Below are 19,108 nucleotides of genomic sequence, written 5' to 3' on the forward strand. Positions count from 1 at the left end.
CCAAAGTTCAGTTTCATCCCACTACTCCTAGGTACGCATTCCTCTATGACCCAAAATGATTCTGCAATAAAATAAAGCCAGTTGTGCCTTTGGATTTCATTTCTCTCTGCTGTCCACTTGCAAGCTTCCTTCACTTTCCTGGCTGGCTGCTGGCACTCTAGGAGAGACATGCTGTTTTGTTTAAATCCTCCACATTCTTTGCTGTGCCATATCCCCATTGGCCGGATGGGGCCATCCTTCCTGCTGTAGCTGCTGATGTCAGACACACACTCAGACCCGAGCTGAGGCTGCTGCTGCAGAGACTCCTCAGTTCTGCTAGCTACAACTCACACACACAGAGCTGTGGTGGGGGAAACCCAAGCCCCAGGAAGGATCAAAGGTGTGTGTGGGGGGAAATATCAGGCAGCAGATCCAGTCTCTCCCCCACAGTGCAGAACTGGTGCGTGCATAATAGCAGCTGTAATACAGAGAGGAAGAGGGAGCCTTGTTTATCAGCTTGTAAAGGAAACGTTATAAAGCCTTTGTCTTGGAAGTAAGCATCTCATCCTTGCTGCTGCCACTGCTCCAATGTGCTGCTGTTGGTGACATTAATATTTTAGGCTGGTTGTGGGTTTTTTTGGTTTCTCCAGGCATGTCTTGATATAGCTGAAAAGGAACTGTCGTTTTAATACATTTCCAGCGGATGTCTTTGACTTTAAAGATCGCATTTGATGTTTGAGACTTCTTTGTGTGTATGTATGTGTGAAATTCACATGATCTCAGTTTGAAGGAGGAAGAACTGGAAGAAAGGAGCAGTTGTATTGGTTTTTCTTCTTGCTGGGTCATCCCTCCTGGATGATAGTGTTGGGGTCTTTTGAACACATTGTCAAGTACACACTCGACCAGGGGCTTGATTCATTTTTTGGGTTTTGTTTTTGCCTTGATCAGAGTGCAGAAATAACCACTCTTCTCCAGCTTTGCTGATTTGCAGCAGAAATATGCTCTTGAAGGAGTACCGGATCTGTATGCCTTTGACAGTTGAAGAGGTAGGTGCATTTACTAATAATGCTTATAGTGCATTAACTTATTTGTCCTTTCCCCCCCCATCTTCCCCCCCCCCCCAAATGATGGCTCAAAGGGAGGTTAGAAAAACATTAGTTATTTTGTGTTTATTTTACTGTCATTTTTCTTTGTATAATGAAATCTTTCCTGTTGTGATTGGTGTAGCAAAGCATATTTCCATTGCAAAATAAGGAAATCTTATGTAAGTGAAAGTAAGTGTAGTGAATTCACTGTCATCAAGGTATTAGCTGTAAAAATTTAGAAATCAAACTTTTTGAAAGGGTTGATGTGTGTTGAGATCTAGAATCTGATAAAGCATTTGTCCAATAAACCCAACTTCTAAATACATGAAAACCTTCCTTCTTTAGACTTAAAAATCTCCCTTACATCATTGTTAATAAAAATGGCCTTAAACTTCACGATTGTAGTGTGTAGATCTCTGATAAAATTATTAATCAATACGCTTTTAGTATTGAAAACGGTATTTTAAAGTCACGTTGCTTTCTGTCAATCAGACTAAACTCTCTGGGTCGTGGACATTGTGTTTTTTATTTGCCTGCAAAATATCATGCACATTTATGGCAAGGTATACATATCAAAATATGTGTATGTAATAGATTACTTATACATACATATATAGATATATAGTGAGTGTGTGTTTGTAAGTGTAAGAAATAGCTAGACAGCTAAAGGCCTACTAATGCATACATATGTGAGTATATTGGTGATGGAGCTTTCTGTTGCACAATGCCACACACAAATAAAAGTATTAGATGCTGCTTTATTAGTTCTTTATGTTGCTGAGGTGGACACTAAAAGAAGAGAGGAGATACTGTTTTGAAAGTCTGACAAATATCAATCCCTTGTCTAACAGCCCTAGACATTTGACGGTGGCTCTTCAGGTCAGTCAAAATCTGAATGTGCATAACATATTTCTTTTGCAAACAACCACACTCAGAAAAGTTTCTTTTTTCTACTTTTGCTTTCGTCAGTGTGGCAGACCATTTGGTTTCTAAGACCTTTCTGGGCCACAGGAGGGCGCTTTGAATACATTTCTTTTCCTGCAGGCTTTCATTCCCCCATCCCCCTCTCTCCTTGGTGCAGAAATGTATATAAAGGCAATGGGAATACTAATACTATAGTGATTTTATTGCAGTGAATTTGTATCACATAGTTTAAATGTAGCACTGCATTGTCTTTACATTTCTGGAAATCTGCTAGACTTCAATGATGTGTAATGTTTGTGCTTTTGGTATTTATGCAGTAAAATGTACAGACAATAGCACATTTGTAGCTAGTCCTGCATTTCTTGCACTCTACAAACTCCCACTGCAGTCAAAGAGAGCTTGGGGTAGTCTAGGAATGTAGGATTTAGCCCTTAAAGATAATACCTCTTTGGTCTCGGAATGCAATATTTGACTATTAAATATTATTACATACAAAGCGTTCCCAAAAGGTATTGTAAGCATTCCATGTTAAAATATAAAAGATGGTCACAAAATACATTTACTTTACAGATCAAAGTGTCCATTATGTTATTTGTTTAAATGGTTACTTTCAGATTAATATTTTGCTACCCATTGTGGATAACCTTTTCCCCCCAGTATATACTACGGTGGAGTCCCTGTTATCATGTCAGTAAGCACACACATCTGTATACAGTCACTTGGGGATACTCCTACAGATCTACAGAATTGGCAAATTAAAGTAATATTTTTAAACTGATGAATTTCAGATTTGGTTTTGTCATAGGGGTCCAGTCCTGCGCCCGTAGAAGTCAATGGCCAAACTGACTTCTGTGGGACCAGGATCATCAGAAAGCCATATGTATATGTTCCAAGGTAATAATTCTCCTGTTCTCACATAGTTGTGTCAGCTGCAACAATTGTTTCAAAGAAGAAATTGATAGAATAAGCTGTCATGTTGTACTGTAGCTCTTAACTTGTCAATCTATTATTTTATTGGAAGAAGCAGTTTGTCAAAGCCAAACTTCTTTGAACTCAAGTTGCCCTCAAACTATCACAGTGAATTAATAGCAGTTAGTTATATGTTCAAAAAGGAAACAAGTTCCTTTTCCTTTTAAAAATTAATGTTACATAGCATTCTAGGGTGGAGAGAAAATCAAAACCCCTGATAAAGTTTGTACAGCACATAGCACAAAGGGCTCCTGGTCCATAACTAAGGCTCCTTGGCACTATGGTAATACAAATAAATAATATAAAAAAATAAGGATGGGTCACATTCTGTACAGGGAGACTCAGGTGAGCAAGATTAGGTTGAAAATCTTTTGTCCTCTATGATATGCACAGAATTATTTAGGATGCTCACTCTTGCTGCAGATTATTCTCTGGTGTTAAGTCATCCATTATTTCATCTGATAACCACAGCTGAGAGATGTCAGTGACAGAGAAGGGAGATGGGTATGATCTATAGTATTTCACTTGTTAATTACACAATGAACTAGAGCAGTGGTTCCCAAACTTGTTCCGCAGCTTGTGCAGGGAAAGCCCCTGGCGGGCCGGGCCGGTTTGTTTACCTGCCGCATCCGCAGGTTCGGCCGATCGCGGCTCCCAGTGGCCGCAGTTCGCTGCTCCAGGCCAATGGGAGCTGCTGGAAGCGGCGCGGGCCGAGGGACGTACTGGGTGCCACATTACTGACAGCATGTCTACTTCCAAAGTGATGCATTGTGGATAGGGGCACTCATGAGAGCTAAGAAACATTTTGGAACTAGATTCAGAGAGGTCTAACTACCTCCTGCAAGGTGTTTATTGCCCTCAAATCCTGTGGGATTCGGTGGGAATTGAGGGTGTGCAGCACCTTGTAGGATTAGGATAACTAGTAACTAGTTGAAAAATTCAGCATTTCTTTCTTACACAAGAGCTTGGTTTTCTCTTTTCTATTCTGTAGAGGTTCTTATACCTCTCTCATTACCGTAGTATCTGAGCACCATCCTGTAGCGTATTAAGCAGTGTGACTGACATCTTTCATGTGTTCATTCTGATATCCTCTCTCTAGGAAGTGAAGTGTGTGCAGTGGAGTGTCTTGTTTTGTTTTGTTTTGTGCCCCTTTCCTTACTAATAATCCTATTGCACTGTTCCTTCCCCCATTTGAAAGTTCTGGCTATGAGCCTATGCACTTTATACATGAAATCATGAAATGCTCTGTCTCCAAAGAGACTTCTCCGTGGCTGTTGTTTTGTTTTGAGGGTTTCTTTTAGTACTGACCTACTAATTATCCATGCATAAAACTCTCTCATAACATGAATGAAAAAGAAGGCTCCTTCCTTACTCTTCAGTGTTGTGTTGGGGTTCCCCTGAGACCTTTTCCACTCAGTTCCCAAGAACTCAGCTCGACTCCAGTCTCGTCACTCAGTTTCCTTTATTTGTCATACAGCAAAGCTACACTGAGTAGATCAAGCTCAAGCATAGAAGATGGGTATAAGGCAAACCGCACTTTCAAAGGTACACAGCAAACCTCTTCCTTTATATAGATTTACACATTGCATTTCATTTACTATACCGTTGCATTACATGTTTTGAAATTGGCTTGGTTGCTTTGTAGGAACCAATCCCTATACAGCATGCTTTGTCCATGCACTGTCCATGCACAATTTACTCTTTACGTCGTCTCTACATTACCAGTTTATCTAGTCCATTGTAAATGGTTCCCCCTTACTGTAGCTAGTACAGACATTTTGTTTCCAGGCTGCTGATCCATTTACCTTCTAATCCTGTCTCCCAAAAAATAAAGCCTTACCTATGACAATTACTCATGTCAAGCCAGGCCTACATGTTGTATTGTGGTGATCTCCGAAAAGTGAATTATTCCATAACCATATGTATGGAAATACCCAGGCACAATAGGTAAATTAAGGGCTGGGTTTTATCCGTATTATGTAAGCAATTTAATCCAAATCACTTAGGGTCAGATTTTCAAAAACAGCTTCTACATTTGTGTGCATAATTTTGTATGTACAAATAAATATAATTTGTGTGTGAAAATGGAATTGTGTGTTTAAATCAAGTAGTTAAATGTCTACCTGATTTGTACAGAAGTAAATCTGCACAGACAAATGCAGCAGCTATTTCAATGCTCCTTTGATCATTAGGTCCTGGATATTATTTCAAGGGAAAATGTCATTTAGACTCAAAAATTGATACATCTCAAAATAACAGGGCAGTGCTAATTTCAGGTTTAGACCTTCTGGTATCAGGTGTGCTGGGGCCAACTCCTGTTGTCCTTTAAAAGGCAAATCTTCCATTGAAACAAACAGTAGATTCACCAAAGTATAGAATGTAAGAGTTAGCCCCTGACATTTTATTTTGGAGTCTGAGCCACCGACCAAGAGTCATACTGTCCCATATCTAGGTCCTTATGAAGAACGTATTCTGGAAGGGCTCTGCCATACATAGTAGCTTCCCCATAACTACTCCAGTTAGTCTACTTAGACAGTCAGTTGCGTATTGATGCCATTGAAGATTGATACCCTGGTTCAAAGCAGTTTGAGATTCATTCTTATGCAAGAAAAAACACACACTAATGTCAGTGGGAGTTTTTTTTATACATCTGTAGCATTAGTTCCTTAATATTTCTTAGCAATTAAAACATTCCCAAGGATACAATTTAATATTGGTTAATATTGCCATTAACTGAAATATTACCAAGTATATATTTTGCCCTAAGGGCCAGATTATTCTTGGCTTTTGTGCAAGGATACAAGGTAAAGTCCAGGGGAGAAAAGTACGTCTTTGCACATTTGCTCTGTATACCACGAAGCTCAATCCTTCCCTGAGCTCTTGCTAGGATACTATGGCTCCATGCCCTCCTCCTCCACCTTTAAGGCTGTCGCTAAATGTCACAGTCAAGTCATTACAGGATATGTCCACACTGCAATTAAACACCTGTGGCTGACCTATGTCAGCTGACACAGACTGGGGCTGTAAAATTGCAGTTTAGATGTTTGGGCTTGGGCTGAAGCCTGGGCTCTGGGACCCTCCCCCTTGTGGTGTCCCAGAGTTTGGGCTCCTGCCTGAGCCCAAATGTCTACATTGCAGTTTTGCAGCCCCACAGCCCAAGCCTGAGTCAGCTGACAAGGTCCAATCACAGGTGTTTAATTGCAGACATACCCACAGAGAGAACTGCATGTCAGTTACCATGAGTCTAGGATTGTTTTCAAATATTTCATTGGAAACTGTCTAATTACCTAAGTAATAGTCTGGGAAATGTCCCTTGGACTGCTTTCCCAGGATAAACACAACTACAGGCAAGACTTTGCAAATTTAACCAAAATATAAATGATGTCTGACTAGCCCTCATAATGCAATTGCCCACCACATGCCAATTCTGTCATCCTGGTTCCTCATCTTGTAGTGCTTGCATGAGGAATTCAAAACCAGTCCCTCTGTTGACAGTCTTAAACCTTGCAAATTACAAAAGTAGTTTCTTTTCAATAGTACATTAGGAAACTAAAGGCTCATGAAGTAATTGTTTTGAACATATTTCCAATCTTAAAACCAGGCTACAATTAACAAACCATTCCAGCTCTCAATTTTCTTTCCCATTACATTTTAATTTGTTCATTTTAACGAATAGGAACATTTATATTACATCATATGAGAAAATACTACAGGATCCTACATAATTTTTTAAAGTACCAAAGTCACTCAGAAAGCTGTTCCTAAACAGCTGAAGAGTGTTTTGCCTGCAGATAGTAAAAAGATTCAGAAAGGTTTGTGCTCCATACCAGATCATAATTCCTGTCTTTTTTCTGTGTAGAAAATATCATGTGACTTTAATACCTTCCAGCTACATTATCTGAAAATGTTGAGCAAACTGGACAGTATGGCGGGGGTGGGGGTGTGAACGTGCATAATGTGAGGAGCAAGGCCAACAGGTAAAGCCTTGGATCTCTGTGATAATTTTCTGAGCAATGTCTGGGGAGAGATTGCTCTGCAAGGAAATGGGAGCCAGCAACCATTTCCTTCCAGTTTGGAAGATTGAGTTATTAATTGTATAAAATGATATTAGAAAAATGTGAAGTCATATCTCACCAACGTTTTGAAGCCAAATGTAAAACAAAGTGAGTCATCCTCAGTATTTTCCAGAGAATGGGCTGACTATCACCAGATCTTAAACTTCTTATTCTGAAGAAATTCCCAGTGAATAAAATAGTTTTAAGTTTTAGTGAGTCAGGATTTTAGAGCTTCCAAATAGAAGTAATCATGAAAAGTGTCTGTCATGTTTCCAGACATCCAAATATTAGTTTTTCCCCCCCAATATGGACTGTTTACATAGAAATATTTGAACAACCAGTTTTGTTTGGTGACAACCTATATTTGCATTCTAAGGAGCTTGTGGACATCTAACCCTGAAGAGCAGGCCCGCCGACTGGGGGGCAATTGCTCAGAGGCCCGGGCGATTTAAAAGGGCCTGGGGGCCGCCACTGCCAGCAGCGCAGCAGGGCTAAGGCAGGCTTCCGAAAGCAGCCAGCATGTCCCTGTGGCTCCAGGGAAGGGAGTCTCCGCGCACTGCCCCGGCCCCGAGTGCCAACTCCGCAGCTCCTATTGGCCAGGAACTGTGGCCAATGGGAGCTCTGGGGGAGGTGCCTGTGGGCAGCAACGTGCGGAGACCCCCTGGCTCCCCGCCTAGGAGCTGCTGCTAGAGGGGTGTGCCAGTTGCTTTCGGGAGCTGCCCGAGGTAAGCGCTGGTCCCCTACCCCCTCCTGCACCCCAACCCCCTGCCCCAGCTTAGAGCCCATATCCTGCACCCAAACTCCCTCCCAGAGCCCGCACCTCCTCCTGCACCTAAATTCCCTCCCAGAGCCCGCACCCTGCACCCCCTCCCACATCCAAACTCCCTCCAAGAGCCTGCACCCCGCACCCCCTCCCGCACCACAACCCCCTGCCCCAACCTGGTGAAAGTGAGTGAGGGAGGGGGAATGGAGTGAGCAGGGGCAGGCCCTTGGAGAAGGGGCGGGACAGGGGCGTGGTCTCAGGGAAGGGGCGGGACAGAGGCAGGGCAAGGGTCTTTGGGTTTGCGTGATTAGACAGTTGGCAACCCTACCGGGCAGGCATGTGGAAGCCCTGGCTGTGCTGGAAGAGGGCTCCCAGCAGTGCAGCCAGCAGCTCGCTGGGCACCAGCAGCGCAGGCGCAGCACCACCCAAATGTCAGGCGGACCGTGTCCGTGGCTTGTGCGTGCGTGGGGGCCCATTGACTGTTCTGCATTGGGGCCCGGAACTGCTGTCAGGGGGCCTGCTAAAGAGATTTTGTAGCCTGCTGATTGCTCTGTGTACAAAGAGCAGGTTTTTTTAGCATGTCAGACAGAGACATTTAAGGCTGTCAGAAACTATTTGGGGATGTGTTTGTATGCACAGAGAAGTAGCTGACAGTACTTATGTACATGCATAATTATTTGCTGGGTTGGGAACTTTAGCTCCAAAACCACTGGCTTCTTTCTATTACATGATCTTTCTAAGGGAAAATCTCTGTTATGCTAGTGAAGTACTGTATAGAAGGACACTTTCTTTTTCTCTAAACTACAATCACCCACCAGGGGGCAATACTGTAATCATTACTAATGAATAAAATAATCAATAATTGTTTAGTCTTTTTTTCAAATATAACCCATGCATATGTTTTCAAAGAGATGTAATTAAATAGAACATTTGAATGGATTGCAACAAGTTGTTTGTAAGCAAGAGAAGAGCAAATAAATATTAGATACATGTCAGATTTTCAAATTAGGTTCATTTTTAATGACCTGTAATTCAAAAACAGTCTGACCACATTCTTCAGACTTTGCAGAAAAATTATTCTTATCCTACACAGTAAGACTGGCAGTTTTCATACCAAGTTATAGGGGGTAGAAATCAAAGCTTATAAGGAAGCCTGACTGAAGCCTTAGCTATGGAGAGACTATCATGTTTCCATTATCTTATTGTGATTTCCTCAAAGGATCTTGCAGCAGTTTTTGAATTGAAATGGGAAGAGATTTGTTCATCATCGTTGCTCAACAGAACCTGGCTCACAATCGTTATCTTCTTTCTGCATATTAATCTGCTGAAGCACTGATGTGCTTGGCAGAAATGAATTAATGGCTAATTACTGATCTACAAACTCTCTTGGCCTTCCCTGTCTACATCTTTTTACTCTCCAAAAGAAAGAATTGTAAAAGAATCACTTGGACAAGCAGATCTGATCTGATATCTAATGGTCAGTTATATCTGCTTACATCACACGGCCTTCATTAGAACACGACCTCAGATTGACCTTGAAGATTACAAGTTAGGGAGAACAGTTGTAACCATGTAACATCTAAAGCATGTGAAGCTACTACTATGTAGGTCCTGGAAAAAGCCTGAAATAAATTGACTTCTCATAATAGCTATAGATGTTTTTGTTTTATTTTTATTTATAGTCTAGTAGTTTAGAAGAAATGATTGGAAGCCAGGAGGGAAGTGTTTTAAAGGGGGAAGAGAACGACTGGCCTGCTTTACACTTGAGCGCTCTATAGCCTCACTCAAGCCACCTATAGAACTGGGGAGAAGTAGAACAGTGCGGAACAGATGTCATATCTGAGCTGAACTCTTCTGCAAATAGAAGATCAAAAATAATTCTTCTTTTACACTTCAGCCCCATTTCACACTTCAACCCAATACTGTAAAAGAAAACAAAAGTGTTATTGGAAAATTCTGTGATGATTAATTGAAAAATGTATTGAGTTCATAAGAACTTGTCAGTGGAAAAGATTAGATGTTAGCTGAGCAGCTCTCCCTATAACACACACATGTAAATTACAATAAAAATACACTTGGGATTGATGGAGAACAATGGTTATTTCTTTCATTGTTGAAGTCCTTTAGCTTTAAAAAGCAAAAAGGTTAACACGTTTGATTGGAAGATTTGGTCTGACATAATTTAGAGCCCAATCCTGCAGTCCTTACAGGAAGAGCTGCCAATTAATACTTTGCACTTATAGTACCTTTTATCCAAAGAGCTCTAGACCACTCTATACATTTTGGTTTTCTCAAGAGCTCTGTGAGGTAGGTTAGTATTTATTAGACCTGTATTACAGATGGGGAAACTAAGGCACGGAGAGGGTAAGGCCTATATTTTCAAAAGTAGCCTCTAATTTTGAGTGCCTTAATTTAAGGGTTTTAGCCCCTTAGCCCAATTTTCAGAGGTGCTGAGCACATGCAGCTCCTATCTAAGTTAATGGGAATGGCCAGTGACCAACACCTCTGAAAATCAGGCCACTCTTATTTAGGTTTCTAACTATGGATGGATGTAGATGCCTAACTTTAAGCTCTGAAGTTTGAAAATGTTGGCTTTGATAAGTACATTCTCCCTTGCTACAGTCTAATTTCTTAATCTGTTTTTGAGCTGTAATGCTGGAAATACCCCACTTTTGGATGCATTTTGTCAGACTCTAGATGATAATCTTCTTAATTTAAAGATAAAATATTAGGCAATTATAGGTCTTAAAGTGGAGTAAGATCTTTAAGTTTTTGGAGGGAAAAAATTTCTGCAATAGCCATATGAATAGGTTTGCTCCTGGAAACCCTGGCTGGTAAGCCTCTGGGTGAATTAACCAGCACAGAGAGTCCACTAAAGTACCTTCACCAAGTGTCTTTATTATTGTTTATGCGCCAAGTACATCACAATATAGCAGCAGATCTGTGAAGCCCTTTCCTGCTCCCTGAGTCAGCCTTGTTTTCTTCCCTGGGTTCTCCAGCTGGTAAACTAAATACCTCATTAGCTCATCAGGTTCTGCAGAGCTGTAAGTGATCCCTTCTGTCCTTCCAAACCCAATCATGTTTCCTAAATCCCTCCTAGTCTAACTACTCCCAGTGCCTGGGCTGATCTAAGTGTCTAGGATGCTGGCCTCCAAAGGGATGAGATAGTTATGTTTGAAAATTAGCACCTCAGCCTGTGTGAGGGAATGTATCCAAGTTGCTCTGGCAGGTTTTAATATAGATAACATCAGTTAGGAATTGTTTTCTCCTTGACAAAATATTCTGTCTAGATGATCATATAGCTCTATAACCAATGGTTTTGTCATTGACTGATTCATCTAGCATCCTCTGTGTGACTGGTGGACTGACAAACATGTTCCCCAAGCTGTCTTTCTATAGCTGAGTCAGTTGTGGTTGCTGGAATACATGCAGACATTGTGGTTAGCTATTCCATCCTGAATATCTGAACACTTGAAACAAAGATTTAGCTGTCATGCTAGACACTAATATACTGTTGGCATGGGAATAGTTGATCTGCATATGCAAACTGGCTCTTTAGTTATATTCCATAATTTTGGATGAGGCATGAACCTTGGCTTTACATCCTTATGTATGGAAAAGAAAAACTCATTTATTAACTATAAGGAAAAAACATAAAAAAGCAGTAAGCTATTATTTGCAATTTCTCTAGCCCTTTGGGCTTCTACTTTCCTGGTTCACACACAACTCAGCAGCATTCACGTTAACCAACAGTACAGTTAGTAACATTTACCACCTTGATCTTGACATTGAGCATCCTTCTTATATCAATGTAAAAAGTCCTATAGAGCAGAATGTGTCATCCATTGCAGCTTTGCTGTGATCCAATGGCCCCTTCAATGTAGACTTAAGAATTCTATATTAGTTATTGCCCTAAAGCTGTGAAACTGTTTCTCACTGATGTGCGCACCATTGAGACATATTCTCATCTAATTTACATCAGTGTAAAAATCCTGAGTAGCTTCACTTACAGAGAACAGAATACAGCCCCTTTCATTTGGCTACAAATGCAAACCATGATGAACAACTGTCTTTAGCTGAAATTACCAGTGCCTACTTAGAGCTAGCCCAGCAGATGGTGAAGGCTGACTATTGTATTGTTTGCTGTACAATGTATTATCCAATTGGGGACACTGGGCCACATCCTCAACTGGTTTAAATCAATGCATCTTCACTGAATCCAGTGGAGCTATGCTGATTTTCACCACTGAATATCTGACCCAGTGTTTTCCAGGATGTCAGTGGAACTATTGTTACTATCAAGATAAAATAAACTATACAGTATGTGAACTGGCACGTAACTAGATTTAAATTAGGGATTAACTAGTTAGCAGCTGTTGTACCGGGAGGTTATTTGCCAAGGTATCATATTCTGTATGATTGCTGAAGCCCAGACATATCACGTGAGAGAATAATGTGGTCTAGGCTCAGAACTATGAGCCAGCAGCTCTTTGCTTCTGATCCTAGCTCTGACACTGTCTCTCAATCTGACCTTGGGCAAATCTCTCAATTTCTCTGTGCCTCACTTTTCCCAGCTATAGAATGGGAAGAATAATACTTACAGTGTCCCTGTGAAGTAGGTAACATTTACTTATCAAAGTTTGCAATGGGCTGTTAAGGTGAAAGGTACAATGCAGATGCTAATTATTATTGTGATTAGGACCATCATCTGATCTGAAGTATGTTAAACCTGATTTTTATTTCTAAAATGCTCTTTAATATTTCAGTATAGATGCAGCTAAGAAAATACACAAATTTAACTTGGAGCTAAAGTGTCCTCCAGAAAGTTACAAACTCTTATCTCATTTTATATATAACAAATTTTACAAATACTGTGTCAAATACTGTCATTTTACTTATCCCCAAATATCTTAAATGCTCAGTCACAGTTTGTTTGGGGATGGTAGAAAAAAGCAAAATTCAGTCAGACATATCACCAAAACTTTGAAGAAATACAGCAAACATTTAAGGCCTGATTCAAATCCGACTGAAGTCACTTAAAAGACCCATTTATCTTAGTGGGCTTTGGATCACATTTTCAGAGGCAACGTACACCTAATTTCTACTAGAATAAGATTTTATAGACAGAACTCTTAATCCAACGCTAGATTTTATTCCTTTAAGTCGTCGTCTTGTTTCATTTTTCTCCCTGGTTTCAGTTAACAGGTGACTGACCAATTCTGAACCCCCAGAAATGTACAAAAATGTAGTCTTTACGTTTAGAGCATATTCTGAATTTTGCAGGGTACAAAATTATAGAACTGCAGTTTCAATGATTTTATTAGAAAAGCTTTCTCACTTCCTCCAGATGTCTCCTGTGGGATTGTGGCTGAACTTTATTTTATTTATTTATTTATTTATTTATTTTATTTGCATTGCAGCAGCCTCAATGACCTCAATCAGGAAAATTAAAATTCTTTTTCCTTCAGATGTTGTCTTCCCCCCCCCTTTCCGTATTCTTGCTAAGATTTTCTTTCTTTCTGATCTGAAACCCTAACAATTACCATATTTCCTATTTTGTTGTTGTAGTTGAGCCTTTTGTGGGAATCTTATAGCATTTTACCTAACTTTAAGCACGAGTGGCCCATTTGAGGTAAATGGGATTATTCAAGTGCATAAATGTATGCAGGATTGGGGCCTTAATCTAGCAAGAGGTTCGTACATTTTATCTGCAGAACAATCAAAAGTCTCTAGATGTTTTCCTCTGTTTGTTTTAAGATTGATTGCTCCTCAGTACCGTAATTTGAGAACATTTAAGCACTATGAAAGTACAGATTGTTTTCTGTACTTAGATGCAATAATGTAGTAAAGCTGAATGTCTTTTGTTTCATTTCCATCATATTAGTTCTTGGTTTTGTTTCAGCATAGGCTAAATGATATTGCACAACTGATGACCTTGTGTTGTTGGCTTTGAATCATTATTTTCCACAATACATAACAAAATAATTATCTGACAATGCCAGTCCAGTATAAAGCACTTTTTTTTAGCCAACATTTACTCAATTGCCTGATTGACACTCATTCAGTGAAGATCAGTATATACAGGACTCAGCACTGTGTGTGGTTACACCTATTTTGTTTACATTTTTATATCAAAATTATTTGGAAGCATAATATTAATCTGAGTTTGAATATGCCACCTTATTTGAAACACTATTAGCATGCCACAGCACCAAGTGAAACAAAACAACATGTTTCCCAGAAATTTTAAAACAATGATAATTGTAGTGTTAAGAATGTTACCTGGTCTCATTCTGGGTAACAAACACCTAATCGGATTTTTTGTTGATAATTTGTGAATACAAATCACTATAAGAACCAGGTATATTTAAAATAATCTCTCTTGTAGTTAGGCACAGTGAATTGTGTGGTGTGGATATATATAACCTGACTCGTTCTCAAAGACACCTTATCATTTATCTTTAATATTGTACTTGATATTGATACTTATTAAAGTCAGTGGAACTTTTTTGTCATTGACTTTAATTGGAGCAAGATAAGACCCGCTGTATCAATTTTTCAAGCTAGTTTATTTCCAAGACCTCATGGGCTATACATTGCTATTTATAATTTAACTTTCTCAAGCAGCTACACTGTTTATGTTACCATGGTGTTACATGTCATACTTGGGGATGGATATCAGTGCAAAGGCTATCACTGAAAATAGATACACTCTCCCCCAAATAACAGCGTAACAGGTGGTTACGTTTTTATGAAGTCATAAGACAAGTTCGATACAAGTGAATTACAGTCTGATACCTCTGACCCAGCCTTTTCACTAGGCAATATTCATGTATCCTTGTATTGCTGTTTTATCTTTTAGTTTTAAGAAGTGCTGTGTAATCTTTCAGTTACAGAAGGACAGAAAGTGCTTGAGCTCAGAATTATTGTGAAGTTGTTGGAGTTGGATTCAGTTCATTCACTGCTGGAATAAAGAACATCAGTGATTTGTGCTGATTTAGTCCAGGGGATGGCAATGGTAATATTGCTGCCTGTTCTCCTTCCCTTGGCGGCAGCTGCCCTGGAAATGCAAGGAAGTGCAAATTTCAACTCATTGCACCAGTAGGGAAGAATCCAAGTAATAACCCTTCAACCAAGTCAAATCCACACTGACATTTGTCTAACACTGTTTGAAATTTAGATGTAAAGTAAATTCATTGCAGTTTGTCCAAAAACTTGGAGAAGAGGCATAGGAGAGAGGATATGACAGGTGGAACAGGACCCCAAAGCCTGGCTTCATTCTACCCCCATGGTATCACTAACCCACCAAACTGGACAACAGGGCTGCAGAGGGTACTTCACTGTACTGCTCAGAGATAACTTAGAGAGGCATTCAAAACTGAGAGTTAGTTAATTGTAGCTGAGCCTGTTTAGTTTAAAAGGATTGTGCCAAAAGGGAGAGATATGAGAGTTGTGTTTACCAAGAGCTTGGGAAACTGGTGAAACATAGGTGTGTCTGTATGGTTTGTACTTTTTAAAATTTATTTATTTATTTATTATTTTATTTCTGAGTTTACTGCTTGTAAAACTGTGTGCAAGAAATGTGCATCCAGAATTTTTTACCAGGTCTGTGTCAGTTTCGGTTAAACTGGAACCCAAGATTTCACAGTTCAGGGCAACTGCACCTGTATTTTCCTTCTGTGGCCCAGCAAGTGCACCTACTTTTACGCTCCTGGATCCTTAGCTGTTAACTCTTTTGGGCAGGGGTGGTCCAGACTGCCCAGTTCCCTGCCTCCACTGTGACTTCCCCAGCAAATCAGACTACCTAAGGAGGCCTGCTTTGCTTTCCCCTCAGAGGCTATAAACAGCATAATTACTTACAGTTATAAGGTACCGTCCAGCTTTCCTAAGCAAGCAAGTTTATTCTTAAGGTGAAAACATTACAGAGAAAACATATTAAAACAAAAAAAGAACCTACACTCATCTAATAAGCTTACTAGAGATCACCCCAACTCCCGCAAGGGCTCTGGTAGGAGTCAGTCCTTCAAACCCCACACAGGGGTTCTTCTGTGGTTACAAGTTCATAACACTTTTTTTTCAGAACAAGAACACTCATGAATTTGTGAGTCCCTCCTTTATACAGTTTGGGCCTTTGATCTTATCCTCATATAACAGGTAATCATCAGCCAAAGGTCCCTTCCTCACGGTGAAGCTTTGAAAGGCTGAGTTGTAGCATAACCGGAGGGGCTACATTTGCATGCACCTTCCCCTAGAGATTTCCTGGAAAACCCACTTAACTTTAAAAGTTCATGCTTGTCTGGAACATTGTTTAAAATAGTCCCACTTCCCCAGGTTTACATTAATCATGTCTTCCCCTAGAATTGTTACATTCAATCCCACAATAAACATAAACATTTGTAACTTTAATACAGTGAACACGTAAGGGCTTGTCTACACTTAAAACTCTACAGTGGCACAGCTGCACTGCTGTAGCACTTCAGTGTAAACACTTCTTATGCCAACAGGAGGGATTCTCCCATCAGCATAAGTAAATCACCTCCCCACGCACTGTCTACACGGGGACTAAGGTCGGCTTAACTACACCATGGATTTTGCACACCTCTGGCCGACATAGTTAAACTGACCTAATTTTCTAGTGTAGGCCAGGTCTGTGATAATTAAGCTTAATTCATTAAAGTTTTGTCAAGGATATTGAAGGAAATTGAGATATCTGTCACACAAGTAGTAAAGACCTACCTGGAGAGGGTTTGTGTTCAAACCTGAGCCTCTGCTGGTCTTACTCTTGTCTCCTCCACCTAATATATGTGCACATGTGCACACAGACATACACAGATTTCACTACAGAGGGCAAAATATTTTTGTAGATCCTTATCTTAAGGTCAGGCTTGACAAAGCCCTGGCTGGGATGATTAGTTGGGATTGGTCCTGCTTTGAGCAGGGGGTTGGACTAGATGACGTCCTGAAGTCCCTTCCAACCCCAATATTCTATGATCTTCTGCATCCTGACAGATCTCATTCATTTATAATCCCTCATAACAACCTTTCCCTCCTATCTTTTCTTCCTCTTTTTTAATGTTTTCTCCTCCCTCCCTATCATTCTCTTCCCGCAACCCAAACAGCTTCTCCTTCTATTTTTTTGAAGTTCTTCCTCTAAGGGTCAACTTGGTCATGTGCTGCCCTGGGCTCCTGCTGACTTCAAGGATCAGGCATCCAGGGTGTATTCCTACAGGCTGCAGTTGCCCTTAGCTCCCATTAAAGTCAGTGAGAGTTTGTTGTGTACACAATGGCTGTGGAGTCAGCCCTTAACAGTGTTTCTACAAACAAATGAAGGGAAGGGTGTAGGCAAGAGGGAAGAAGTAGCTGACCTTTGCTGTAATATCTATAAAACACTTCTTTACTGAAATGAGTACACAAGTCTATTCTAGTGATGGCTGCTATGTTAAGCGAGTGGCGATGTAACATTTTAGTAGATTTCTGGAGCCAGCCCTCGATTCCATTTCATTTGGCACAGCAGTGAAATTTGTAGAAAGTAAGGGTGCCCTGGAGATATTTCTCACATGTTTGTTTTGAGCTACATAGAGTTGGCTTGATCAAAACTAGTAGGGAAAATATTTGGTACAGCCTATAATTATAAAATTTGTGGTTTTAAAACATTCTACTGCTCACATCACATTTCGTTTGGAAACCAATTTCTTAAATTCATTACTTCAAGAAATTTAATTGTTGATGTGTGCCTCTACTCAGCCCCTCTTGTGCTGTGAGTTCTGATATTTGAGAAATTACTTTAATTTGATTTAGGAGTAGTTTGCTAGTACCATGAAAAACAGAATGGGGTTTAACCATGTGACTATAGGAATCATATGTTAAAATCCGGCATGGTGCTTCAAAAATCTAGGAGTCAAGGTTTTTTGTTTCTCAATAGAAGTCTTGCCTGCACAATGACTGCAGAGCCTGGCCATATATGTGGTGTTAGTGACATCCTCAAGTATGCTGCGTATGGCAGGAGAACCTTGCAGGCTGTAGTTTGAAAACAGGTCCAGATCTGGCTTCCTGATAGTCATTTAGACAATGGGAGCTCTGCAAGGGCAAAGGGGGGAAATCCCACACTCTCACTCGCGCGCACATGCGCACACACACAGCCAGGATACCAGTGACACTATATGTGGGCTGTGTAGGAAGGACTGGATGATCTATGTAGTGATAGATCCTCCAGCCCCATCTTGTCTCCAAAGAGTGCTGAGCATGATCATGCTGGTAGCTCTAATGAGAGTAAGGACAATATAGTGTACAGGGTTTATGGAATCCCTGCATATGTTCATGGCATCCTGCCTCTCCTAGCATAGCATTGCCGCAGTGGTTCAGCCATGTCAAGCAACCTCTGTGTCTGCAAAGGAGGAATGGGAGTTTGGTCCAGGTGTCTTCTGTCTCTGGTTATTGGTGTAGCTGTTTTGGAAGTCCAAAGCTTTTGCACTAGTGCAGAGAATGATGAAAGAGAATGAATTTCTGTTGTCCCAACCCCAACATCACGCTTAGGGTGATGTGATTTGTTTGTTTATTTTTGCATTAAACCCCTTTTCCTATTTTTCTCTTTGTTCCATTATCAGCGATGTTCAGACCACAAGACAGCAAATTTAATTGTAGATTTTTCAGGCACAGATTTGCTAGTATGTGAGATATTAAATCATTCAAACTATCAGTGTTCTCTTCCTCTCCTTGCCGGCAGTGAAGAAACATATTCCAGAGTCTAAACTAGCTGTGTAGGGGCACTCAGAAAAGCTAGCTCCACAGGTGAGAAGTCCAGTTACAGGCCGGCTTGAAAGGCATTTGTAAAATACATTTAAATAAAATGAAACAAAACATAATTAATTGACAGGGTTGTGCATACAATAAAAATGACGCAGTGACTCTTGCACAAGTTCTATATATTATTCTCTTGTTTCAGATGTTTTTAGCTTATGTCCCTCTCTCAGGCTTAAGTATATTCCTTCTGCTGGAGTTTTGCCTTAATCAGAGGCTAAGTCAGTCTTTTGATTGTTTGTTTTTTTTTCATGCAGCTCTAGGATGTAGAATATTGACAGATCTTTGCCACAAGGATAGCTTTGTGTGTGTTTGTAGCCAGGAGCGCCGCCAGCTTTTCTGCCGCCCCAGGCGGCAGAAGGTCCCGCCCCGAAATGCCGCCCCCCACAGAGGCAGCGGAAGGTCCCACCGCCGAAATACCGCCGCGGTCGCCACCCCCCAAATTGTAGCGCCCTCGGCGACCGCCTAGGTCACCTAATGGGTTGCGCCGGCCCTGTTTGTAGCCTTGCTCCTAAATTCACTTCCAGATTATTTCT

At 40.6% G+C, this 19,108-nt stretch overlaps 1 protein-coding gene across 2 annotated transcripts in view; it reads left to right on the forward strand.

Annotated features, from left to right (window-relative positions):
* The first annotated feature begins 296 nt into the window (after positions 1-296).
* Positions 297-19,108, forward strand: part of PITPNC1 (phosphatidylinositol transfer protein cytoplasmic 1) — a 178,295-nt gene continuing 159,483 nt past the window's right edge. For both annotated transcript variants that reach the window (XM_026654476.1, XM_026654477.1), the window contains exon 1: positions 297-1,025. In XM_026654476.1, coding sequence (XP_026510261.1) covers positions 978-1,025 — 48 coding nt within the window. In that variant the 5' untranslated portion in view covers positions 297-977. The remainder of the gene's footprint in view (positions 1,026-19,108) is intronic.

This window comes from Terrapene carolina, unplaced genomic scaffold (assembly GCF_002925995.2).
Source record: "Terrapene carolina triunguis isolate 2854851 unplaced genomic scaffold, T_m_triunguis-2.0 Scaffold192, whole genome shotgun sequence".
Classification (NCBI taxonomy): domain Eukaryota; kingdom Metazoa; phylum Chordata; order Testudines; family Emydidae; genus Terrapene; species Terrapene triunguis.